The 27,783-nt window shown below is 39.9% G+C and overlaps 2 protein-coding genes across 2 annotated transcripts in view; one reads left to right on the top strand and one right to left on the bottom strand.

Annotated features, from left to right (window-relative positions):
- The first annotated feature begins 26 nt into the window (after window positions 1-26).
- LOC139719085 (protein transport protein Sec61 subunit alpha-like 1) lies at window positions 27-19,607 on the top strand. Its single transcript, XM_071630522.1, has 12 exons — window positions 27-153; window positions 1,794-1,861; window positions 3,004-3,069; window positions 3,610-3,820; window positions 4,573-4,682; window positions 5,281-5,434; window positions 12,437-12,597; window positions 12,943-13,083; window positions 14,697-14,753; window positions 15,850-16,041; window positions 17,286-17,362; window positions 19,259-19,607. The coding sequence occupies exons 1-12, from the start codon at window positions 150-152 to the stop codon at window positions 19,443-19,445; spliced, it is 1,428 nt and encodes a 475-aa protein (XP_071486623.1). The 5' UTR covers window positions 27-149; the 3' UTR covers window positions 19,446-19,607.
- Window positions 19,608-25,894: 6,287 nt separating this feature from the next.
- Window positions 25,895-27,783, bottom strand: part of LOC139719084 (phosphatidylinositol-3,5-bisphosphate 3-phosphatase MTMR14-like) — a 37,510-nt gene continuing 35,621 nt past the window's right edge. Inside the window, exon 20 of the mRNA XM_071630521.1 lies at window positions 25,895-27,040. Within this exon, the coding sequence (XP_071486622.1) occupies window positions 26,851-27,040 (190 nt within the window). The 3' untranslated portion in view covers window positions 25,895-26,850. The remainder of the gene's footprint in view (window positions 27,041-27,783) is intronic.

The raw sequence follows: 27,783 nt of genomic DNA, 5'->3' as shown, positions 1-27,783 counted from the left end.
GTTTAGTCACGTGATAAATCAGCATCCTCTTTTTGCGTGGAGCCGTATTGTGTAGAAGACGGCCACCGTGTCACCGGTTTCATTTGGGCAATAAGAAGTACTAAATTCAACAAAATTGTATCTGAAGAGTTCCTACGAAGGCAGCAACCATGGGTATGTTTGTAGCATTTGGTTATTTTGTCTTGACTTCTACAGCGAACAAGAAAATCAATAAGAATGTGTGACAGTTGTTTCCGTAAGGCTGCGGTCAATGTGTTCCTTGCGTACAGAGTGTGAGCAGTCGCCGTAAGCGAGTGTGATCGTGTGCAAATGAATGGGACGCGTGCATGAGAGCTATATAGCCTTTACCGACCGTCGCTGCAACGTCACCATATTGTGTACGTTGCAGCCTGAATATCTTGTTTTAATGTGGATCATCTTTCCAACTGAAAACAACAATGCAACTCAGACCCCTTTTGTGATCCATGTAACATTACAATTTGCAGTTCTTGTGATGTTTTAGAATGTATATGACCCTTTCTCTCAGCTCTCTGCCCCTATAAATTACATTTACATCCTAACCTAATATTCCTACATGGACCAGACAAGATTGTGAGTGTGACTTGTGAATCAGCTAGAAATATTGTGAACAGTGGTGAACACTGGTTATGGTCTGTCATTGTAGTGTCAAGAGTGTAATAATTTGTCCCTTTACTTTTAGACACTACACCACTCTGTGTACCAGTTTGTTACTAAAAGTTAGTGTCGGAATGCTACACTGTCGGATGATTCCCCCACATAAATACATTATTTGATTAGCCAACACTTCTTCTTTAGCAGTTCCAAGCTGGACTCTGGTCTCTGGAAGCATGATCCCTGTTCTTGTATTTTATGTTTTTGTTCAACTTGCCAAGGTGTATCGAGTCAGACTGTTCATTATTCTCATAAATATCACACAAAACCGTGATTTTGATAAGCATTATGAGTCAAATTTTGGATTTGGTCTTAATAAAAAAAAATGATTTGGAACTGATACTTGATAGAATTCTGTATCATCAATAGAGACTGTTGGTCTCACTGGTTACTAGTAAAATTAGTACAGTGTGTATGCTATCATAAATGTAAGATTGTAAATATCATACAGTTCATGTTGATGCAAGCAGCACACAAAGAACAATGGCTAATTGTTGTAATATCAACATGTGCTGTGGAATGGGTAAAAGCAGTGTGAATATACCAGTAGATCTATTTTTTTTTTTTGGGGGGGGGGGGGAGGGGGGGTGGAGGGGGCAGGAGATCATCAAAAAACATGTTTATTATCCCTTATTTGTGGAAATCTAGTGTTAAAAGAATTCATGATTTTCAATTTACATCTCTCTTGATGTAAAGAATGAACCATATGTCCTGACTCTAATGCAATGTTCATTTTGAGGTGAATTGAAAGATGACCTGCTTCAGTATTGCATATTTTGAGTCATCCATTCTGATAAATTACAAAACATTGCCAAACTTTATCTAGATAGTAGTATAAAGAGTACCCTGACATGAGCTGGCTAACTGAAGTGAAAGGCTAGGGAGAGAGACCAATGTACAACCTGTCCGATAGAGGGTAAAAAGTAACAGACACAGATACACCAAGATCTTTTGACTGAGAATCATTAAGCTTCAAGAGGAAAAAAAAAGGTTTTTTTTTGTCTCAAAGTCACCACATAACTTTATGCAGTTACATCATATTTTGAATGTGAAATTTATTCAGTCACATTAAAAGATGAAATATCGTATTTATTATGTACCATGTTATTTTATAATTTCAGTGAAGTTTCTAGAAGTTTTGAAGCCCTTCTGTGCAGTTTTGCCAGAGATCTCCAAGCCAGAACGAAAAGTAAGTGCACTATTCAGTTAAAGGTTTGCCTTTTCACTTTGTAAGAATGAGGTAGCAATAAACATGACCCCTCTCTTATGAAATAAGTAAGTATGCATAACTGATAAAAAAGCTAATGTCTACACAAGATATATTTCCAAGGGAGACATTATTTGAGCAAAGCTGAAGTGTAATGTCAAGAGCGCAATAGATGTCTCAGAATATAGTAATGAATGTCATACCCATTTAAAGTGAAAACTAAGTTTCGGTAAGTGCTTGAGAACCCGTCTAGCACCATTTCATTTTTGCTTGCAATATATCGAAAGAGTCCACTAAGAAACTTACCTGGCTGACGCGGTTTGCCCGAATGATGAGTCGGTTTGGAGTATTTTGAGAAAAATAATAATAGTAGGAAAACCGACTTTTATTCCAGAAGGCTCCAGACTAACTCGGTCTCGGGAAAAATTCGACCCTACTTCAGACAATTCACACGCAGTTCGTGATCGCCACATTCTACTGGCCACTGCATAATACCAAATGAGGCCTACTAGTAACTGAATGGACAGGAAAGTGCGTGCTAATGTAATGTAATCCTGTACAAACAAAACAAAAATGACAGCGCGCGGTCCTCAGTTGCTGAGACGCGCGGTCTTTGGAGTTTTTGCTGTTGTTTATCAAGCGCCTTTGATTGTTTTAGAGGTGCTTGATAGGCGCACACTAATTTTACATGCGCGCAAAAGAGGTTTTTGATGCGCGCGTTGTAACAACTCGGACCATTACTGCCAGAACACGAAGCGATAGTTTATACAGGGCGCTCCCATAGGACAACACTGTACACAGAGGGACAACCATTACAACTCATCCCGCCGTCATCAAAGCGAAGCCGAGCTATCCTCGAGTCCGAGTTTAGCCTGACCCCGTTCGGGTAAGTAGGGTTGACTGAACCTTTTTGGTTAATATTTCGCATTTTCGTCGTTACCCATCGAATATCTTGTTATAACATCGTTATCCTGCACATTTCCTAAGCATACGTTCACATTTGGGAGCGAAATTTGACAACTTTTGCAGTCGTACCAGAACTTTGTTTGGGCTTTAACCGTGATTATTGACATCTGACCTTAAAAGAGTATTAATGTTGTACTGACTTCTACATCTCTCAACAGATCCAATTCAGGGAAAAGGTCTTATGGACAGCCATCACACTCTTCATCTTCTTGGTATGCTGTCAGGTGAGTGCTTCCTCTTCTGGAACATTCCTGGGATAAAGTGATGGAGACAAAACAGCCATGTCCAATATCTTTTGGTATTGGTCTGTAACTGTACTATGAAAGAAATATATACAATTTAAACATTTTTGTTTCATTTGATGAGAACAGGCTGTAAATACTGTGTTACATGTATTTCATTTCCTAGATTTGCTGCTTTCACATAAAACAATTCCATTTTTGCAGTACTGTCACATGGATTCTCCTATTTGAGGTGACATGCTTTTAAAGTATAAAGATATGCAATGTTACCAAGGATACAGCATTGCAACGGATTTAGTCTTACAAGGAAAGGAAAAATATAGTTGTCATTTTTCTTTGAAGATTCGCATGTTAAAAATCTCAACGCCCCACTTGAAAGGTGCACTGTAACTTACAAACCATGCATTATAACAAGAGGTAAAGTGCTACAAAGAAAAGTCAAGGTGTCCTTACCCTGGTGATAGGTAGACAGCATTGTTACTAACGAAGGAATAATCAGTATCTTACTCTTCGCCCATTTAGATTCCATTGTTTGGAATCATGTCATCAGACTCGGCTGATCCCTTTTACTGGATGAGGGTAATCTTGGCGTCAAACAGAGGAACACTCATGGAGCTGGGAATCTCCCCCATTGTGACCTCTGGCCTCATCATGCAGCTCCTGGCCGGAGCCAAGATCATTGAGGTTGGAGACACCGCCAAGGACCGGGCTCTCTTTAATGGCGCACAGAAACGTAAGACTGCCCGAGGGAGGGGACAGCAATTAGTCTTTCATATGTATTCTTCGTTCAACCCTATTAGTAGGAGTAGGATTTATTTAGTGAGAAGGTGTTGATTTTGACACCACAGATTTGTTGAATTTTTTTATACAGTGCTGATTGGAATGGAAGTCATGTGTCAGTTGAATGCATTGACCTTTCTGCCCTTTTGATTGTGAGACTCTGTTCCACAGCCAGGAAGGTTCTTGCATCCTATTGCATCATGTAACTAGCACTGTAGAAGATGGCCCTTATGGTATATACATGCATCTTCTAATTGCTGAAATTTGTTACTTTCGATGTCACTTAATGTGGTAATCTTCCCTTCGGGTGGTGGTGGGGGGGGGGGGAACTGTACATATTGAACTGAAAAAGAATATGTGTCCTTCAGCTCTGCAGTAAATTAGTTAAATAGTTTTGAAGTTTTACTTGCAAAGACTGAGTTTCATGTATTTGTTTAGAATCGGTGTCAGCATTGCTTTCTTGCAATGGCACATTTATGATATGTGAACATTCAGTGTTGACAGCAAGGATTGAAAGATGAGAGTCATTGAAATCTTGTGGTATCCTGGAGTGTCTCTTACTTTTAGTAGTAGAGTTTCACTCTAGAGCTGTGTGTAGTTTTGCAGTTGATTTGACTTGGCACTTTGACTCTGCTTGTAAGGATCAGATTGACACGTTCTTCTAACTTGTTATCCCCAAATCTCCACTTATTTCTTTCCTGGCAGTATTTGGTATGATCATCACTGTGGGTCAGGCCATTGTCTATGTCATGACAGGAATGTATGGAGAGCCCAACAAGATTGGAGCCGGTATCTGTCTCCTCATCATCATCCAGGTAAATTGGTAGCTCTGTGCAGAGAGCTCAGGTTGCCATGGATACTGGCTTTATATACCACCTTTTTTTTCCCCCCGTAAGCTTCATTGTCATGGTAGAGGATACCATTGAAATAACCCATCCTAGCTCAGTGCTAGATGAATACCAAACTTATGGTGACATCATTTCTTTGATCTGATACTGAAAACAGAATACAATAATGGGGCTGAGCTCGCTTGTAATTAGCCTTGATCACTTAGAACTGAAAGTAACCACAGACTGTGAAACCTGTTGTGGTCATGCTGAATGTACTCTCCCGCATTGCATGTCTCCAAAAGTTACATAGTTTTGTTACCACAATAACCATGTGGTTCCCAGTGAAGAGAAGAATGCTTTCATTTATCTGATATGTTGGGTCTTCTTGCTGCATGTATAGATAATTACCAAGTTTTTGAGGATATGTTCATGAAGGAATGTGAAACCCCTTCTGATGGGTAGTATATTTTTACCAACATTGTTGTTCGTCTTGTTGTAATGCTCCACCTGATCATGAAATGTTTTTCTGTCGATAAAATGTCTCTTAAAATTTTCATCGTCTTGGAACGTGTCACTTCCATAGCTCTTTGTGGCCGGACTGGTCGTCTTGCTGCTGGACGAACTTCTGCAGAAGGGCTATGGGCTTGGTTCTGGTATCTCTCTCTTCATTGCTACCAACATTTGTGAGACCATTGTGTGGAGAGCCTTCAGCCCTGCAACAGTCAACACAGGCCGAGGTTCGTAAATCACAGACTTAGATATTGAGAAGGGTGTTGTTGTAATAGTGGACCGGATTCAATGATGAACAGAGGACATAGTTGTTTAACGATAAAATGAACAACTTTAATCCACTATCACAAACTAGCGTCATGTAATGACTGCTGCTCTGACCGTATCACTCAAATATAGAATACATAGAATATGCGTACACTTGTGATAAATGTAGTGCGCTCATATAACACAACATCCCCCTCCTTCTGAAAAGATACAATGACGAATATTTTTAAACTGCACTTGTACATATGGAAACATTCACATTGATCTTCCAAGTATTATAAATGTGAATCTCTGACACAAAATGCTGAAAAATGGAGGAAGCTTGTTTGAGATTTGCATAGATACGTTGAATTACAATCAGGCAGGCAAATGAAATCTATTCTACTTGAAACAGCTGGTCTCACAAATGCAATGTACCAGAAATTCTTTTTATCAGTATAAGTTTTTACATTTCTCATATATACTGAACAAATCTCGACATATCTGGTATCGAAAGATAAGACGAATAAAACGATAACGTTATTCAAACTCATTGTCACAAAATGCATGCAGTTTAACACCAGCATATTTACAAATAATTTCACGTATATCTTCGTGATATCTTTAATTGTATAAGACAGGAACAATTACATTCATATGGAATGTGTATATAGTATATGTAATAGAAACAGAATGATTTAGCATTTGAGTTTGTACTCAGATTATCATCAACACAGGAAATAATTTATATATGCTTGTATGTTTGTTGTTTTTTTAACATTCAGTTGAGATTAACTTTTGTATGTGAAATTAGTGAACAGCTACATCATAGTTTCAATACACAAATGTGATTAACAGTAATACACAGATATAGCATGCAACAAACATTTTGATAAATGTAGCATATATCGTAGTTGTTATGGTTCCTGACTTAAATTTCAAATATTGTCTTGTGAAATCAAATGATGTGTATCACTTGGTTACACAAATGTGCTGTAAATAAATCTACACTAAACATAATGAATGAATATACTATTTACACTGACAATGCTGCTAGCTTATCTTCCAGCATTGCATTACTCTTGGTACCGCGATGGGGGTCTGACTTCACGTCCATATCGCGTTATGTACCGGGTAGAGACTGACTTCCTGTCAGATTGTCCTTGTCTTCTGTCTGGATGTTGTCTCCTTTCCTCACTCCTGCCGTCGTCTTCGAAATGAACCCGTTTTTGAACTATTGGTTTCGTTCCAGTTGGCATCTCTCTCAGGTGAGATCTATTTCTCCTCAAAATGCTACCGTTGGGAGTTGCTACTTCATAGGATCTTGGTTCCTGACGTACTTTGCTCACTTCGGCAGGAAGCCAAGTGTTGTCTTTGGGATTCAGAACTCTCACTTTCTGTCCAACGTGCAGAGGTGGTAAATCTGTACCTCCACGCAAGTCGTGATTGTGTTTCATGTTCTCCTGTCTCTGAAACAACAAATCAGGCGTAAACGATTGTCTGGTCAGGTGGTGACTTGGAAGTGTTGTCCTGATTGGTCTTCCAAAGAGTAATTCAGCAGGTGATGGTGGGTTGGAGTCGATTGGTGTGGCACGAAAATGTAGTAGTGCTGTCTGGATGTCTTGTCCAGTTCTGGTACACTTGGTCATGATTCCTTTCACAGTTTGTACCATGCGTTCAGCGAGTCCGTTGGATCTTGGATATCGCGGAGACGATGTAATGTGATCAATTGACCATTTCTCACACATCTCTTGGAATGGTCTTCCAACGAATTGTGGACCATTGTCTGATATCAGAGTTGCTGGTGGTCCGAAAAGACTGAAGATACCACTCAGTATGTTTGCGACTGCCGCACTGGATGTATCCTTCAACTTGCGAACGATTGGATACTTTGAATGGTAGTCGGTCACCAACAGGTATTCTTCCTTGTTGAAAGTAAACAAGTCAGTTCCAAGCTTCGTCCACGGCGAAGTTGGTATGTCGTGAGGTTGCAAGGGTTCTCTTTGTTGCTTGACCTGATTTTCTTGGCAGGCGTAGCAATTCTTTGAGATTTGCTCAATGTCTTTATTGATGTTCGGCCAATACACGGTTTCCCTTGCTAGTCTGCGGGTACGTTCAATACCTTGATGACCCTGATGAAGTTGATTCAGGATGTCTTGCCTGAGGTCTGTGGGAATGATGACTTGATTGCCTTTGAAAAGTACACCATCTGATACTCCGATTTCATCGCGGTATGGCCAAAATGTTCTGACCTCTCTAGGTACTCCCTTGATTTTGTCTGGCCAACCATTCGTGACGATTTGCCACAGAGCTCGCAAGGTCGGATCTCTCGACGTCTCTTGTTGCAGCTCATTTCTCTTCTTTTGTCCAAAGAAGATAAGGTCAATCTGTGATATGTCGATTTCCTCACAGATCTCTTCCACATTGACATCAAGGGGAACGTCTTGATTCTTGCTTGGATTAGGCATTCTGCTCAAAGCATCTGATATGATCATCGATTTGCCTGGCTTGTACTTGACATCATAGTCATAGCCTTGAATTTTGATGAGAAGTCTCTGCAAACGTGGTGGCGCACATCTCAGTGGCTTTCTGGTGATCATCTCTAAGGGTTTGTGATCAGTTTGGACAGTGAACTGGTTTCCGAACAGGTATGTGTGGAAACGTTGTATTCCAAACACGAGGGCTAGCGTTTCTCTCTCTATGTTGGAGTAGTTAGCTTGTGACGATGAGAGAGACTTTGAAGCAAATGCGACAGGTTTGCCTTCTTGCATCAAACAAGCTCCTAGGCCTTTTGATGATGCGTCGACTTCTAGGATCGTTGTCTTCCTTGGATCATAGTACTGCAAACAAGATTCTGCAGAGATCGCTTTCTTGAGTTCGTTGAAGGCATGTTGATGATCGTCTTGCCATGTGAATGGCACATCTCGCTTCAGTAGTTCACGTAAGGGTGATGCCTTTTCAGAGAAGTTGGCGATGTGTGGAGCGAGATAGTTAAGAAGACCAAGGCACTTCTGTAGATCTTCTTTGTCTTGAGGTGTTGGCATGGCATGAATGTCTTCAATCTTCTGTGGATCAGGGCGGATGCCATCTCTGGTATATACAGAGCCGAAGAAGTTGATGCTGTCAGTTTTGATGATACACTTCGTACTGTTGAAGACAAGTCCTTCTCTTTGGGCAACTTCCATCAGTCTGTGGAGGTTTTTGTCATGCTCTGCCTCGGTACGTCCAACAACTGCAATATCATCAGCGATACAGATGCATCCATCTACTTGACCAACGATACGGTCCATGTGTTGCTGGAACAAGTCTTGGCTGACAGAAAGTCCGAAAGGTAGGCGTGTGTAGCAGTATCTGCCAAATGGAGTACGAAAAGTTGTCAGCTCCTGGGATTCTTTGGATAGGTGAACAGACCAATATCCGGATTTCGCGTCGAGCTTAGAGAAATACTTTGCTCCGGAGAAAGCTGGGTTGACCTCTTCAAGAGTTGGAATCTTGTGGGGACATCGTTTGAGATTCTGGTTTAATCTCCTGGGATCTAGGCATACTCTCAAGGATCCATCCTTCTTGAGAACTGTAGTAATCGAACTACACCAGTCGGTGTGCTGGTCAATTTGTCTGATGATGCCTTGCTTCTCCATTGAGTCAAGCTCAGCCTTGAGTTTGTCTTTGATGTGGACGCTGCACTTTCTTGGAGCATCAATGGTGGGGACAGCTCCTTCTTTGACATGTAGTGTTGCTTCTCCACGAAAGTTACCAATACGATCAAACTGTTGCGGATAGAGCACTTGCAGGTCCTTGACAGATTTCAACGGAGACGGTCTGTTAGTTGGACTACGACTCTGAGGGTGCATCTCATGGATTGTTACCACGTGTAACTCACTGCACATAGGTAGTCCAATTATCACTGGTCCTGAGACATCGACCACGTAGAAAAGTTGATCTCTCCACTCGGAGTCTTTGTACTTGCACGTGATCTGAAGGGTGCCCAAACAATGTATCGGGGAACCGTTGTATGCGGTAAGACGTGCTGAAGTCGGGTGTACAACTGCTTGCCACCTGCTTCCATACATGGCCTTGATTGTCCGTAGAGGGAGTGTATTTCCACTCGCTCCGGTATCGACCTTTGCATGTAAGATGTGTTGTCCACGTTTGCTGGGACAGATAATTCCAATCTTCACGAATGCTTCTTTCTGATGCACAGAATCGATAGATGCATCTAGGTCGTTTCCCAGTACGATAGTGTTAAATTCCTCAAAATCTTCCTGGGTTTCTCCTTTTGGCTCTTTGGAGAATTCGGCTACATTTTGTTTGGTTGGCTGCCTGGTGGGTGTCTTCTGTCTTCGTGGTGAAAAACTGCGGTTATCACCTTGGCGTCATCTGCTTGGACTTCGTCCTCGAAGCACTTTTCTGTGTTTTGTCTTTCTGCAGCATTTAGCCCAGTGTCCTTTGGAACCACATGCTTTGCAAATGTCTCTGTAGGCTGGACACTTTCGTGGTGGATGATTCAAATCACAGTTACCACACTTCTTGCGTCTATCTTGGTTATGTGATAGAGCATCTACGTTGCTTGCAGAGGACTCGATCGAACGAAGACACTGTTTGCCTACGGCTATGGCTTCGTATTTCCTGCCTTCATCAAGGAGGTTTGCTATCTTGTAGCCTTTGGGTTGGTCTAGAAGATCTTTCTGGAACGCCTCAATAGGTGTAGACGCAATGACTAGCTCTGTCACGCGTTCTGAGAGCTCATTTTCGGTAAAGTCACATTCTTTGGCTTTACTCCGGCATCTATTTACAAATTCGTCGATAGTTTCATTTGCGTGTTGACGATATCGCATCAGCTCCAGTCTGTGGATGCGAAAATTCAGCTTGACTTTCAGCTGACCTTCAAGAGTAGACCACAACATTGCAGGTTTTTCTTGATCCTCACTGGATAAACCGGATGCGTTAATTCTACGCAAACCTTCATTTCCTACTGCAATTTTGATTTTGATTGCTTGCTTCTTTGGGTCTTGGACATCGTTGTCTTGGAAGCATAACTCCATGCGTTGTTTGAATAACTTGAATTCTTCCGGCACATCAGCACTATTCCAATTCATTTCTGGATACCTTGCCATCGTGCGTTTTGATTTAGATTGAGTTGGAGATACAAATGATACAATGCTTGATATTAATGTCACACTTTGCAAACTTACGGCTGAAAGGTTACAGATATAGTTTACAAAGTAAACAAATCAAGAATAGTTTGCAAACATAGAAATATATGACACAAAGTCACTACTGATATACATGTATCAATAATGTACACTCTCCAAAATACATCGAAACATGTCTAGATGTCAAGATTACCACAGTAATACACAGATGCATATGAATATGTCAAAACATTCATGTACACAAATAACGAATGTATGTAATTGTCCACACGCAAGTGTTCAAATGTCTGAGATAGTTTAATGAATTGTACTCATTCTCATCTCTTTTATCTGGTTGCATATGGATTCACTCTCAGTCTGGATCGTGCCGTGTCTTGATTGTCCGTCCTCGCTACGTTGTACATGTAGCTTGCAGGGTAGATGAACTGCGATAACGGGAAACTGCGTATGCTCTGTCAGAAATATCCTTCCGCTGAGTGATGGTCCAGGTAGAAGCAATGATGTCGCAATACACGTTGCTATGCCGATAAGATAAACACATTTCTGGTCAGTCCAGGATAATACGCGTCTATCTGCGTCTTCTATTGTTATGTCTAACAATGGATGTCAATGGATACGGTGCGCTCAGGTAATGCGAACTTGGTCTATTGTTACGTCAACAATAGAAGTCCCTGGTTGAAACGCTCGGGTATTGCGCGTACTTGGATACAGTGCGCGTCGATAATGCTTGTTTACAGAACTGCAACTGTCCAATGTGGCGAATGTCAGTGATTCGTGCGACGAAGATATTCTGACAACATTTTGTACGAACTACACAGCTATATCTAACGATGTAGAAACCAATATAGAATGCTCTGCAAAGCGTTCATCAATCCGATGATATGTATTCGTATCGTTATTCGTTGATGAGCAGCATGGATGATAAAATAATCGGTTTATTCACGCACAGTGTTACTCACAAGACGAGTCGTTCAGCTAGTCCATGCACGTATCTGCAGTAGACGTAGACGTGTTGTGCGCAGTGTCCTCTCGGGCGGTTTCAGCACAAGTCACTCATGATGAATTTCCCTAAGAAAACTTTAGTTCCGTGCTGTTTTGGCATAAATCCGTGTCGGCACCGCTGCCACCATGTTGTAATAGTGGACCGGATTCAATGATGAACAGAGGACATAGTTGTTTAACGATAAAATGAACAACTTTAATCCACTATCACAAACTAGCGTCATGTAATGACTGCTGCTCTGACCGTATCACTCAAATATAGAATACATAGAATATGCGTACACTTGTGATAAATGTAGTGCGCTCATATAACACAACAGGTGTAGCGAGAAAAAGAGAGATATTTACTTTATGAATGGGCAGCAAATATTTGAACTTCAACTGCTCCCTATACATCGTACAAGAAAAATTGTATAGATATTTTCATGAACGTGATTTTGTGTACAGGCAAGTGCACATTGCTTCAAAAGATGTGTCACAGTAACTCAGTTTACTGTAGATTGCTATTCAGAACAGGCAGTAAGACAACATGTAGATATTATTGGTTATCTTTTCCTGTTAATTTGAAACTTTTATGATAATGATGATTTTTTTAAAGAAGAGAGCAGAATTCTTTGAAAGGCTAATGAGCAAAAATCTTTCCATTTGATAATCTCTCCATCTTTCTATCTTTCCATTTGAAAATCTTTCCATGTGATAATCTTTCCATTTGACATGTTTGGTGGGGTACTTCGTATACTTGTATTTATCAAAGCAGTATCACGCACCTAGTTAGACACATTTCTAGCACTGTAAGTTATATGAATGCTCTTCTGTGTGTTTTCTCAGGAACGGAGTTTGAGGGGGCCATTATAGCCCTCTTCCACCTTCTGGCCACACGACAAGACAAGGTGCGTGGGCTGCGAGAGGCCTTCTACCGCCAGAACCTGCCCAACCTCATGAACCTCATGGCTACCATTCTTGTCTTCGCCATCGTCATCTACTTCCAGGTCAGCCCATAATATTCCGCCTTGTCGCTACTATCTATTCCTCTTTTATACTTATTCAAGGCATTTTGTCATATCAACGTGTGTCCATGCATTTTGACAAAAGTTTACCTTCATATGGACACTTGGTTTTCTAAGGAAGCAGCAGTGATTGCATAGTAAAGATTGTTTGAAGTCCATAGAGTGTCCAAAGTAGATTCTTTATGTCATTGATATTTTATGTCGGTTTTACCTGAATCATCTCCATCGACATAATATATACATCTCTTTGAATGATGACTACACAGTGGGGGAGAGGTTGCTGTGGATCTATCCTGTTATGAAAGCTCCTATTTGTTCTCATTCCAGGGTTTCCGTGTCGACCTGCCAATCAAGTCTGCCCGGTACCGCGGCCAGTACAGCAGCTATCCCATCAAGCTCTTCTACACCTCCAACATTCCCATCATTCTCCAGAGTGCACTTGTCTCAAATCTCTATGTCATTTCACAGGTGAGCACGGCTTAACAATCCCACGGTCACTCACAATACAGCCGGGACAATTTTGCATGGAAATTAAAGGGGATGGCTAGTAACCGATCAGTGGGAATCAGTGGGAATACTGAGGGATGATTGTTCCAATCCTTGTGGGATTCATTTAACCCTAACTTACCTGGGCTATTTAGCAAGCTTGAATTCCTGGGGGGGGGGGGGGGGGGGGGGGGGGGCATTATGGCCCCCCCTTCAGATCTCGGCCGTTGATCGAGCGATCGCCGCAAAATTTTGCATGAACATAAAGCCGGATGTAATCTACAAGACTGTTAAGTTAAATTTTCAAAAAATTTGCATTTTTTATTTTAAATTAATTAATTATGCAAATATATGCAAAAAACCTCATTTTCGTCTGTGATTGGCTTATAAAAGCTTATGGAATGCTGATTTTTGTTTTAAATATTCCTAGTGACATTCCGAACATTTGTACGTTAAAAAAAATTCAGTATCAAAATTAATTTCTTATGTTTTTTATTGTTTTATCATTTTTTTATGTATTTCCTTGTTTTTTCGAACTTTTGTTTTTGTTGTTTTTTTCAGCAGAATTTGTCATACACATCTTTAGAAGCATAATTATACTAAAATAAATTTATTTCAGCCATTAAAATTAAAAATATGAATCTTTATATGAATTAATTGAAAATACACAATTTGTATTGACTTTGTACACAAAATCACGTTTTTGAGCAATTTTGGGGTAAATGAAAATTTTTTGAAGGGGCGTGGCTTCGGAACGGTATGCCCGGTCGCGACAAATTTGGTCTCAAAAGTTGCGCGAGACTTGAAAGTAAAAAGTCAGCGAGCGGCGCGGTCAAAAAATTTTGCGCGGTGGAATGGTCGCGGAATTTGTCGAGGGGGGGGCCATTATGGCCCCCCCCAGGTAAGTTAGGGTTAAGAGTACATTATATATCTACTGCTACAGTAGTAATGTACAGATTAATGCCCCGTCACTGACCAGGGACGCTAACCTGGAAACATTAAAGTGCACATTGCTTGAATATGAGACCATTCTGAAGCAAATAATTTTCACACAACAATCAATATATAATGTACTCTTAAATGAACCCCACAATGATTGGAACAATCATCCTCCAGCATTCCCACTGATTCCCACTGATCAGTTACTAGCCTTCCCCTTTAAATCGTCAGGAGTCGCATAGTGTCTGAAATTGCAATTTGATGTCAAATTAACTTGTGACATGAAGAGTTTGTATGCAGAGTGTGTTACATGTACGTAGCTTTCTTGTACTCCTGAAGAATGCAACAATACCTATAGATCTTTAAAAGATCAGTGGTGTTATAGATATAGTATTATACTCTAGAATTGTGCAATGATTGAACAGGAATTTGTGATATCGATAATTGTTTTCGTGTGTATCAAAATTTTGGTGGTAACATTATTTAGATTGATGGAAAGAGATGCCAGAGAAAATATTGTAAAAAGATGATCTTGCTTATGCAATAATTTGTCATGTAGCTTTGAGATTCACAAGGATGTGGACGTAGAGTTATTTTCATCAAGTGTAGAATGTTGGTTGAATAATATTCATGTCAGTGTTATCTTTGCGTTTCAGATGCTGGCTGTAAAATTCAGTGGAAACTTCTTTGTGAACTTACTCGGTGTTTGGGCTGTAAGTAATACCTCTTTGTTGTTGTTTGCTTACCCATAACATAGTACTAGATTTTATGTGGTTGTGACCAGCAGCTTTCATTTATTTTAAAATGTTCAATATTTTACGTGTGTTTATGCATGCTGAAGTTATCTGTGTGCAAAGAAGGAGAGAAAAAAAGAAGTAAAATATGAAGAATGATACTGAAAAACCAGATATATTTCTGTTTGTATTTGTATCCAAAGGATAACTTTTAAAACTTTGAAGAAACCATGATGTTTGATGGTTGCTTGTCTTGTTTCTGTGTGGCGACTTGGAAGGAATGCATCCTGGTAGTGTCCTACTTTAGTCAGTGGCTGCCCTCTGCACGTGTACCGATGCCCAAGATTGATGGTTTCTGTGTGTTACTGCTGCTTTGGGTGCTTTAATCCTACACTCTAAGCAGAATAAAACACAGGAAAATTGATGTTGCTTGGTTTTGGTCATTACATTATCTGCACATATTCAATATGTGTTGATAGATTGTGACTGAGCCAAGGTACAAATGGTACAATTTTCTATTCAATATTTAAATCATATGACTTGTATTGATTACTGTATACGCCGAATATTTCGCGAGGTTTTTATTTTCGCGAGTCAGGTGCTATTCGCGAAATGAAAGACACATGAAAATAATGACTCTGATCCCGAATGTGACACACACGTATACATTTCTCCGTCCAGTACAGTACTCCACAATCGCGAATTTGTCCACTCGCGAAATCGTCAGGAAGTCCCGATTTGCGAAAATTTAGACTTACTAAATATATGGCGTATACAGTACTATAATGTGTAGTAGGAGCAATATTCTGTTCCATCTGATGGGTTTTGCATAAATTATGTGGATTTATATTGTTTCTGTATTGTGGATGACACAAAGTGATGGATAATGCACAGCCCAATGTTGAATGAATTCTCTGTTGCTTGATTCTTGTGCCCTCTATGTAAATTGTCCAAAAAAAAAAAGGTTTGAAAGAAATGCATCAAAGTTGGTGGCATATTAATTCACCCTACGTGGCAACATTTGACTTCATTTTTCTGTCTTGCTCCTACCCCCCCCCCCCCCTTCTCCCTGCAGGAGGCTGGTGATGGAGGCCCTGCTAGGTCCTACCCTGTCGGGGGTCTATGCTACTACATGTCGCCCCCAGAAAACTTCTCCCGTATCTTGACAGACCCCATCCATGCGGTTGCATACATAGTCTTTATGCTTGGCTCCTGTGCTTTCTTCTCCAAGACCTGGATCGAAGTCTCGGGATCCTCTGCCAAAGATGTAAGTAGCGCGGAGTCGTCGACTTTCCTTGTACAATGTAGTTTTGTTACCAGTAGTCACATGGACTTGGTTACCATCATGATGGATAATATACAAATAGTGAATGGTCACGAGTGCAATGGTACGAGATTTCGCACGAGGTGAAAGATAGAGGCGCTCTATTCAACGAGGCGAAGCCGAGTTGAGTAGTGCGCCTCATCTTTCAGCGAGTGCGAAATCTCGTTCCATTGCACGAGTAAAGACCATACACTATTTGATTTATACAACGTCCAAGTAGATCTTTTTGGTCTAAGTAGGCCTAGAAGTCTATATATGTATGAAAAATATAGCCATACTTACATGTGGATCCACTGCGATTCTCTTTCTGGCTTGTGCAATCAGTGTAGATACACTACACTAGCGCTCATACACACGTACACTAGCACTACGTAGGCCTACGTACGCGCATGCATGTACCGCGCACGTACACTGCGCTAGCTGTATGCGATCCTCAATATGCAACACACAGTACTCGCAGTACCGCACAATTTCTCGAACCGTGGAATAGAACGAAAAAATCGAACCAAGTTGCACGCAAAAATAGAACCAAAATTACACGGAGCGTTGAATGGAGTACTTATTGAATATCATGTCACCAACAATCCTCCAATCAAATTACAAGGATCTGCTTGGACGTTGTATAATAGCACACTGCTCGTTATGCAATACTGAAACGTTGGGTGTTTGTCTTGGGTGTGTACTGATAAAGTATACATCTGAATGACTGTATGCCATCATTCACTATGGTAGCAAAAAACCTCTGCTCTCTTCTCCAGTACATAACATTCTCCAACCACCTTCGGCTAGAAACAATTCACATAAATGGCGCAAGTGTGTTCAGAGTTTATATTTGATTGGAATGGAACATTTATCAGATACCATGATTATTTCTATTTCCAAAATTGGATAGATGGCCTCTCTATCTACGTCACCTTTCACTGCTCATATTCAACCCTTTTCACTTTAATTCCATTTTCCCAGTGATTTGAGTTGTAAAAACCAAAAAGTAAATCATATTCAATCTTCAATTGGTGAGATGTAATTATTGGCCTTTCTTGTAGCAGTAGTTGAGAATTCATTCACCCAATTTCTGAAAGGGGATTTTACATATAATTTGACCCGTGCTGTTGGACATATATTTATTGGTCATTCATATTGGCATTTATGTATTGACTCCTCATTTTTATCTCGACTGTCATCTCCAGGTTGCCAAGCAATTGAAGGAGCAGCAGATGGTGATGCGTGGCCATCGGGAGAAGTCTATGATTCATGAGCTCAACAGGTAGGAATAGGCTCTTTAACCCTTTTGTCTGCTTTGAATGCCTATAGGCACAGAAAACCCCCATAGCTGTGTACACACTGTCCAAAGTTCCTGGCACAGAACGGGTTAACAGGGGTTCACATTGTGTGCGACATGTGATTTTACCCTCGTGATGGGAATCGCTGAACCATATCAAAAGCTGAAACTGCCTTGCGCCAAATGTCTGAGATCTCAAATAGGAGTAATCTCACTGCAGTACCAGTGACAATTCAATATGAGTACACATTTCGCGATATTCAATCTGTGATGGCTGCATATTACTAGTATCTGAGGTAAGGGAGACTTTTATTCATGGACCAATGCAAGTTGCTGGTAGCAGGCGAGTAAAGTAAAGTGAGAAAAAGGGATAAATGAAAATGTTTGTTACCTGTGAACCTGGAGATAGTTCTAGCTGATCTTAGCTGCATTCTTTCCTGACATCAAATGCTCCTTGGATTTTCTGCTTTTTATGCCTCCGCCACGAAGTGGTGCCGGAGGCATTATGTTTTCGGGTTGTCCGTCCGTCCGTCCGTCCGTCCTTCCGTCCGTCCGTCCGTCCGTCCGTCCGTCCGTCCTTCCGTCCGTCCGTCTTTCCGTCCGTCCGTAATGAATTTTGTGGACAAGGTAACTATCAAAAGCTGTTGAGGTATCCTAATGAAACTTGGCATGTATGTGTATTAGGGGGTGAAATTGTGCCTATCAACTTTTGGGTGCACGTGCTCAAGGTCAAAGGTCAAAAGGTCAAGGTCAAATACATAAAATTTCACTATTTCCACCATATCTATGCAATGCCTGAAGATATTTTCTTGTAACTTAGTGTATGCATGTATTACCCAATTTAGATTCTCTGGTGAAAGTTTGGGTCATGAGGTCAAAGGTCAAAGGTCAAAAGGTCGAGTAAAAGTATTAAAACTTCTTTTTTTTCTCTGTAAATTGGAAAATTGTTCAAGGTATCTTCATGGAACATAGTATATATACATGTACTGACTGGCAGTGATTATCTAGAGAATGTAGGGTTCATGGGTCAAAGGTCAGGGGTCAAAGGTCAAGTGCAACACTTCAAAATTTTACTATTTCCCTCATGTTCATGCAATGCCAGCAGGATTAGTATTTTTTTTTTTTACACTTGGTGTATGCATGTGTAACCTAATAGAAATTCTCTGGAGAGTTTTTTTTTTCTTTTTCTTTTTTATTGCCTCAAAGGTCAAAAGGTCAAAGATCAAGTGAAAGTGCTGAACTAACTTTTTCCTCCATATCTCAGAAGTGGCTCAATTTATCGGGAAACTTACTGTATATCTATGCATGTTCTACCTGAAAGTCATTATCTTATGAATTTTAGGGTCAAAGGCCAGATGAACATGGTAACAATTTACTATTCAGTACAGAAATTGCACTTTTTCTCCATACCGGTACCATGAAAATTACTCAATGCATAAATGTATGAATGGGTCAAAGTCAAGTTAAAGTCCTTAAATCCCCAAATACATGCTCTCCTATTCATCCAATTAAACCAAGGTCAAGGAAGGTGAACATTCAACACATTTGTGACAAACTTGTCATTTCAATATTTTGCCAGTTTTGTGAAAATGTAATCACACATTGTCCACATGTACTATCTAGACCTATTAGGAGAATCATGCATTATGGCGGAGGCATAACAGTCGCCATAGCGACATTTCTAGTTTATTGTTAAAGTTTCAAAAATTCAAGAAAGATTGCCAAATTCATGCAGTTAACTTTGGGCAGGAGTTTTGTAGCCTTTGTAGTTAAGAGCTGTGTAATAAACCAAGTATTCTGGATTTGTTGTATTTGTTGTATTTTTTTTTAAATAAAACAAACACCTTTATTAAAAAGTATCTTTGGTCTGGTCTGCCTTAGGTACATCCCGACAGCAGCTGCCTTCGGTGGTCTGTGCATTGGAGCCCTGTCTGTCCTTGCTGATCTCCTGGGAGCCATCGGCTCTGGGACTGGTATTCTTCTGGCCGTCACGATCATCTACCAATACTTTGAGATCTTTGTCAAGGAGCAGAGCGAGATGGGCAGCATGGGGGCGCTATTATTCTAGTCCAGGGTAGAGAGAGTGCCAGCAGGCTAGCTGTTGGATGCATATTTAAATGTGTGTTCACCAAGTCTAGGCAAAAGCTTATCCAGCTGATGTACCCCCTCTATAGGCAAGGTCTGACCAGTCAAGTTGTAAAGTTATTGTTCAATGAGTACACTTATGGGAAAAAAAATCGAGCACACATATTTTTTTTTTCTTGTTGTCTTCTTAGATAAAGAAATACAAGATGAATATTGTATTTTGTGAGTTACAATGCATTTCTGATGCCATGTAGTCATTTTGGGTGTGAATATGTAGCATGCTTGTTATCTGTCATCTGTCTTCTACTGATTCCAGCAGAATATTTTTGAGTCAGCCATCATATGAATGCTTGAGTTTGTCAGACAGTGCCTATAGATGGGAACAACAATCCTCTTTTTTTATGGGTCAGCTGGGTTTCAGAGAGGTCTGGTATCAGTCTACGAGATAACTACAAATTGTACCATGTCTTATCTAAACAGTCAATTTATACAGCCCACTGTACAGTCACTTGCCCCTTGCAAAGTCACTGTAGCTACATAATGCGAGTCCTAGTTCAAAGGTCTCTCAGGAATATCCTGAATAAAACCTCCAGTCGTGATACCAACTTGTATTGATGCAATGGTAACACAAACTTACTGGGAGGTGGAATATGCACTGATATATTAAACAGAATCAAGAAGAGATTTTGTCTATGTCTGTATAACAGCAAATTGCTTGTGATGTTGTAAAAAAAAATATGAAAGCTTTAATTATCAATTCATTGGGTAGTGGTATAATGTTCAGGTCTTGTTTCAAGAATGATTCTTTCTTTTGCCTTCCACATGAAACAAACAAAAACAAAAATAGGGAAAAGAATGTGATCACTTTTGAAGTGGGATCTCCATAAGACATTAATTGCTTATGGTTGGTACATAGCATATATACAGATTTCCTCCCGTACTGTGCCATGACTCCATCGGGAAGCACAAACAAATTTCATGTCAGCATAATTGGGACACTGGATATTTCTGTCTTCTCTTGAAGTTCCGTTTGTACAAAAGAAGCCTTCTTTCCTTTATTGCCATTTCATTCTCAATTTTGATAGGCTTTATAGTCTTAGTCTTATAGTAATGTTAGGTAGCATCTTAATACATACACTCCTTTGGTAGAAGCCTATTTCTCGAAGTGTTCTTAATGCATGTGATATCCTCCAGCCCTGCCAATATGCATTGAGATCTCTGGTATATTACAAAAGAAAGAGCTATAGTGATTTATTTAAGTCTTTAGTTACCGTAAACAGAGTGTGCGTGTGAGAATATGACTTCCCTATGATGCACGTGTCGGTCACAAATGCGAGTCATTTTTTCTCTAAATTCATCCATAATTTGTACTGAATGTTGGTACAAGCATTTGACCCTTCTATTTTCCCCCTTTCATCATGATCTCCATGTTCAAATATCTTGTCAATTTTCAGAAATTCTGTCTGGAAGAATCACGTTCTATTGCAACAAAATAAATGTTTTTGGACAGTTTAAAAAAAGATGTGTTGTCAGTTGTGATTGTGGAGTGCCTACACTGTTTTGTTGTCTCTGTGGGATAGGGGCTATTGTAAGGATGGTTACCTGGATGTATTCTCTAAGCCATCTGGACCCTGTTTTATGAAGAGTTAAAATAAATTATATACACGTGTAGTTGCTTTCAACTGTAAGTCTATGGCAGCCTGTGTGGCAAGGAAATTTAAAATTGATTTTATCTTTTGATAAAACGGGGCCCTCGTCCCACAAAGTGCATTTCTGCTCTTTGGTCAAGTATCTTCTTAAAATAATTTTTATGATTCATTGCTGGTATGTCAAAAAGTGTAATAAAAACTCCTTACATTTCAGCCCTGTTTGGTCACATACCATCATTCATGTCAGATACAGACCTATCAAAAGCCTCTAAATTACTAAATTTGTAAGTGATCTTGAAATTGGTATTACATTTTACAAGATTAAAGATGTTTTGTCTCATATTGGTAAAGTTGTGTGTGTGTGTGTGTGTGTGTGTGTGTGCGTGCACGCATGCACTTACCCATGGTGTAAAACAAGGACACACATACGAACTTTACATATACATACCGAGGACACACAGAGAACTGAGGATGTCCTCGGTACGCTGACCATTCCAAACGGTCTGCTTTTGCATGTAGGGGTACATGTTTGTAGGTCCTTGATTAGCATTATTGTAACAAGTCCTCGGTTGGATGGTAATATACGAATGAGTCCTCGGTTGACGAGAGTCCTATTTACACACAGGTCCTGGGTTATGTAGTAAAATTCTTATGGGTAAAACAGGTCCTCGGTTTCCACCATAGATGCGTATGCGTGTGTGTGTTTGTGTTTTTGTGTTTATTTTATGCAGATTGAATGAACTTTACGAGTTCCAATTTTTCTCTTGCCAATGTACGATATGCAGTATAGTAACTCAGAGTTGCCATTTAATTACCGGTATAATAATTTTCGCTGCAATATCCCCAATGACTTGATGGATTAGAGGAACATGGTAAAAAAACAAACAATAATGCATTGAGCACATTTGACACACAAGTTAATACGAGTTATACTCTTTATGGATAATGACACATTTTCTGTGATGTTGTTGGCAGGGATCGAAAAATTGGAAAACGTACATAAAAAAAGAACACACACACATTAGTGATCAGACCTATTATAATAAAGAACAGACATACTTTGTTATGACTAGACACATTTAAAGAAGGGGATGGGGGGGTGCACTTGGCTACACATCACTCTTTCTTGTGTTAGAAACTCTGTTTTACAATGTCTCAAGTTGGTACATACTTGATATTTCCCATTGTAGTGTTACAATTAACTGTTCAGGGAATACTTTATTAGCATATTGATATCAGTTCATCGATCTCATGATAGGAACAGCATAATTCTCAAAACTTGTATGCTGGGGTGTCTTTCATGCATGGGAAAATCAACATACCATGAGGTTAGTAAAGTTTTCAAATAAAACAGTGCCTTTAAGACACTTGGGGATCTCTTGGTGAGGGAATTACATGCAGAAAACATTCACTACAATCATATATCACATCCTATAACACATCTCTCCTCTCAAGATTCAGTCATGCTTTCCACAGTAGTCTGATATTCAGCCTCATCAAATGCAGGAACATGTTGATAAATTTCACAGTAGTAACAGTTTATTTCATACGATACACATTCTCTTCTTGGGAAATGAAATGTTTTAGAAAGTAAAATTCTGGAAAGTCACTGCAGAACCTAAAAGCATTTTGAAAGGTAAGCATACATTTTATGAGATCAAACATGGCCATTTTATCATTGAAATGCCCACATGTGCAAACTGACGGATTATATATATCAGAGCTGAATTCTGGCTTACATGCTTTTTCATTGGAAAAAACATACATGATTTCATACAACAGACCTCATAAGTTGACCTTGCATTAGGTTGATGCTATGAAGTCTATTACATACTACACACCGTTGCATATGCCACTCTTCCCAAGAATCATCATTAAACTGACATTCTGAAGTCGACAAATCATGTTTTTAAACATGATTTAAGTCGCAGCTGAGGAAGTAAGTCCAAGCTGACATATTCGTTCACTTTGATGAATTAATGGATGTGACAAGAAAGATTGGCACTGTGATTTAATGTTCTGAGCTGCCACAACTGATGCCCCTGGAACAACTTGTTGTTTGTGAGTACACTGTATGCATGTTTGATCATGTTGAATGCATTATGTGTTGTGTGTGTGTGTGTGTGAATGTGTCATGGTCAGCTGTTCGGATGGGCCGAAGTTAAAATGGAGTGTTGAAGAAACTCCCGAAAGTTTGAACAATAAAATTGTGACCATGAAAACATCACCAATGTGGTGTCTTACAAGCAAGTTGGACTAGTGATCTTGGTCAGTTTCAGGTTTGGTCAGTCTCAGTTCGTTGTGTATGTTGTATACACACTCGACAAAACTGCTAGAAAAAAAAAGAAACAAAGAGTGAACTATGTTTGCCAAGGAGGAATGTATTGTGTATGTACATTCTCATGCTATTGACCGATTCTGTGACGCGCAATGTGTATTTTTGGCATGGGCAGCGCCATTAAGTGGTGTTTCAGCTGACCCCCCCTCCCCTCTCCCCACCCCTCTCCCTACATTAGCACGTGCGCAGAATGAAAAACTGATGCATGGTTGTTTTAGCCAATGGGCGTCTCGTACTGAGTGCGCGAATGCTTACTTAGTGCGCGAACCTTTGTTACAAGTGCGCGATAAACATGTTGCCCGGGGGGTGGGGGAGAGCAGGGGGGGGGGGGGGGGGGGTCGGCTGAGACACCTCATGGCTGCCCAGTGCCATAAAATGTCTGCTGCCCTCAACGAACCCGAATTGGTCAATACTCTGAGCTGCATCATGACATAACCATTTCTAGTGGGGCATTGTGACCAGCCTCCCAAAAAGCCTGATGAAGTTGTAAAACATCAATTTCCTAATTCAAGCTGTTCAACATTCTCCAAGCTCTAAGCTTTCAAATGATAGATTGCTTGTTCCACTTCATATCACATAACCTAACACACAAACCATAAGAAGGCTCCAGTATCACCGGTCTGTTTATATCATTTGACTGCTTGCATTGAGAACAATTTGATTTAAGATCTGAGGAATGATTTACATGCACACAATGATAATTGGCCATTTAACTTTTTTCCCCCTGTATAGGCTTATTAATGTCAGTAAAAGTAAAGACATCTTGAATTAACAAATGGGAAATGGAGGGACTAGTAAGGAAAGGGGGAAGTGGAAACGAAAAATGAAGAGCATGAAATCGGAATGTCCACGTGTGCTGACAAAGTTTTGTCTGGACAATCACATAAACTGTCTATTCAACACTGAGGTATCGGTCATTATGTAACTGACCACACTGACTACATTTGTATTTTTAGCATCTGTCTTCTGAACACATGTTAATATGGGTATGAACATTCCACAGATCTTTTTCCAGAATGAGGTTCACATAGCTTCTCTCATTTTTTTCTACAATTGCCTTGTGTACTTACAATTTTTTCAAAATCAAAACCATTTCAGGTCACAAAGGGTTGAACATAAACAAATAATAAGATAATCAAAGAGCATAAAAAAGTTCCATATAAATTGTCTTTTGGTCTCTAGAATAATGCTACATATATCACCATGAGCACATCTTCAACATGCTCAGCATTATTCATGACAACAGTGAATCTTGTTCCTGCAATTAAAATCAAAATCTATTGCACAAGTGATTTCATATTTTATTTTATTCAAAATTGGACTGTGGGGTCCAGATAGTCATTTTAGAAAAGTGAACAAAATAAAACAATAATAATGCCAAAGAGAAGTGATGCAAGAAAGGACAGGAAACAATATGACTAATTCTGAAATTACAGATCTAAATGATTTCATATGGTGATTTTCATACAATTATACAAGGGATCCAGTCAGTATTGAGGTACTTGCTTTGAGGGCCTTGTAAAAAGTAGAGTCATAACTGGTCTGCAAGCAGAAATACTGTGCATTGTATGCAGGATTTTCATAGAGCAAGGGAACGGCATTACAATGAGGTGGACACCCATTTCTCTGTGTAAGAGGTAGCTTGCTGTCAACAAACATACCACTTTTCACATCAATCTAACATTGCACACGACAATGTAACGATAACAACCATTAAACACATTACATGGACACCTGTAGTTCTTTACTTTTATCAAAGCAAAAAATATTTAGGATCACACAAATGCATCCGTGCAAGGAGGTGAAACTGATACCCCCTGTATGGACACAGTTTTTGTATGCTCAGACTAACTGTACAATATTTAGAACATATTAACAGTAACTGAAGGGGGGGGGGAGGGGGGAGGCTGGCTGAAAAATCATAAGCATTGTGTATTTGGTGTATTCTCCAAAAATTGAGCGTAGGTTTGCACAAAAAATGATGAACAAAAGCAATGCAGCAGATCTTACACATCACTGTGGGCAATTGAATTTTTCTTTTCTCAAACATCTGTTGCCAGCAACAGGCTTAATACAGAATATATTTTCTTATCAACCCCATGTTTAAATTGTTTTCTTGTCATCTGTGCATAGAGTAGTGAAAATGGTCCTTGCTAACAAAATTGCTGTAAAGGGCTATTTTTTTACCTCACTGTAATGAGGTTCCCTTGATCTACAAATGTACATTTATGTTATACTACATGCATGCACCTTCTTAAAAGCATTCATAGAAATATATGTATAATAATCCCTATGTACTTTATATGGCAATATATTACTTTACAGTATAAAAAAAGAAATAGTAATGTATCTCTGACAGCATGTTATATACAGAGCAAATGATATACCTCTATTATGACAACATGTATGGACAAAAAGGTAACAAGTCTCTCAAAATCTGCACAGGTCGACCTACCCCTAAACATCTGGCTCTTACAAGATTCTATCCCACATATTTGCCTTGAGAGATAAGATACATGGAGTCTCTCATGCACACATCACAGCTGTTTGGATTAGAGTGTAGTAATATCAATGCTTTGCAGTAAATTTCCTTCTTCGGAATCTTATGAAGATCAAAGGCGGTGGAATGCAATTGCATATATTACAAACTCACACATATGCTGCATCAACTCTATTTTTCAGATTTCTATCAACTTTTTTGCATTGCAAAAAGAGACATAGAGTACCAAAGTGTAATGTCATGGCCATTCATCACCATGGAAACTGGATCTAAACAAATCTCATCTGGCCCATATATCTGTGAAGACTATTGCTGCCAACCATGCTCGCACTTGGTTCCAACCCAAGCTATAACAGAAGACTGTGACATCATCATGACTTTGGTACTCTATGATGGTACAAGTTACTGGGTTACATGACCACATAGATCAAATAGCGCTGTAGATTTTGGTAACAAAATGAGAAGAGGTTAGAGGGGGCTGGTGAGGGAGGAAGGAAGGAGACCATCGTTGCTTGACACGCTTTTACGCCGTTTGGTCTGTGATGATATCGTCTGCCAAGCCATGGTTGGTCCAGTCCTGGTTCAGTCCTGGTCGAGTCCCATGACAGAAAGAGTGATGTCTTTTCAAAGAGCGCCTGGAAATTTGTCAATGCATCAGCTTGCATCTACAGTGAGGATTTCTTTCACTGAAGATCAGATGGCATCAGATCACTGAAGGTCGGATGGCATCTCAGATTCTCCGAGTTCCTTGATGACGACGATTACATCACTCCTCTGGTATCTCAGAGTTCAGACTGCTGTGGTGGGCTTCAAAGCTTACTATAGTCAGTATCATCATGATCGTAGAGACTTGCCTTCACATGATAAAACTATCTAGCTACAACTGTCACTCCTGTGTGTGCTATACATACGTCCCCCGCCCACCTTTCAGTCCAACTTTGGTTGCTAGGTTACCAATGACACTGCTGATGCCACTCTGGGGCTCCATTGAGTATCTTGGTCCGATGACAGCCGAATAGATCTTGTTAAAAAGCATCCTGACTTCATCCAGCCGCTGTTTCCGTAAACTGTCCTCGGGTATGCTTTCATGTCTAGTGAGAGGGAGCAAGAGGGAGCATCAGGACATTTACATCAACATTTGAGAAACAACAAACATACAGAGTGTGATAAACTGATATTATGTATGGTCTGAGGTCTGAGACTACTTTCATTACTTCCGCTCTTGCTCTTGCCCTCTCTACTTTCAGCCCTTATAATCTGTCCCCTCTGACAACAGCAACTCTCTGTTCCTCCAATGCGACAGTATCTATCTTCTTTCTTTCTAATATATGATGCAAGACCACCAGAGTATTATACTAGACTGCATTCCATACTTACCATAACCAATCTGTCCCACGATACACTGCATAGAATACATGAAAGACTGGAATAAAGTCAGTCTAGTGTTTGCAGCCACTGAATGAACGTCTCCTGTCTTTTTTTGTGTGTGCGACTGTAACTACAAAATATACTTCATATACTATGGTTACAATACACGCCACAAGGATGGGATCTAGAGCCCCTCAGAATTATTTTTAGTATTATAACCTTAGTACATGCAGTATATATTGTAGTTATGAGCACGCAAAAGACAGGAAACATTTAATCAGTGGCTGCAAATACTGGACTGACTTTATTTCAGGGTTTCATATAATACAGTGTAACTGATTGACAAATTGCCCTACATCGACGTAAATAAGCACTGAATTGATCAGTGTTTTAGTAGTAGCCATGATAAAAAAATCATGGGCGTACATACTCGAGCAGGATTCGAACCCACGACCTCCTGATCACC

The sequence above is a fragment of the Diadema antillarum genome, unplaced genomic scaffold (assembly GCF_040938485.1).
Source record: "Diadema antillarum isolate AM-2024a unplaced genomic scaffold, OU_Dant_1.0 scf00000104, whole genome shotgun sequence".
Classification (NCBI taxonomy): domain Eukaryota; kingdom Metazoa; phylum Echinodermata; class Echinoidea; order Diadematoida; family Diadematidae; genus Diadema; species Diadema antillarum.
The sequence above is the reverse complement of the archived record's forward strand: the minus strand, read 5'-3'. Positions and strand labels throughout refer to the sequence as shown.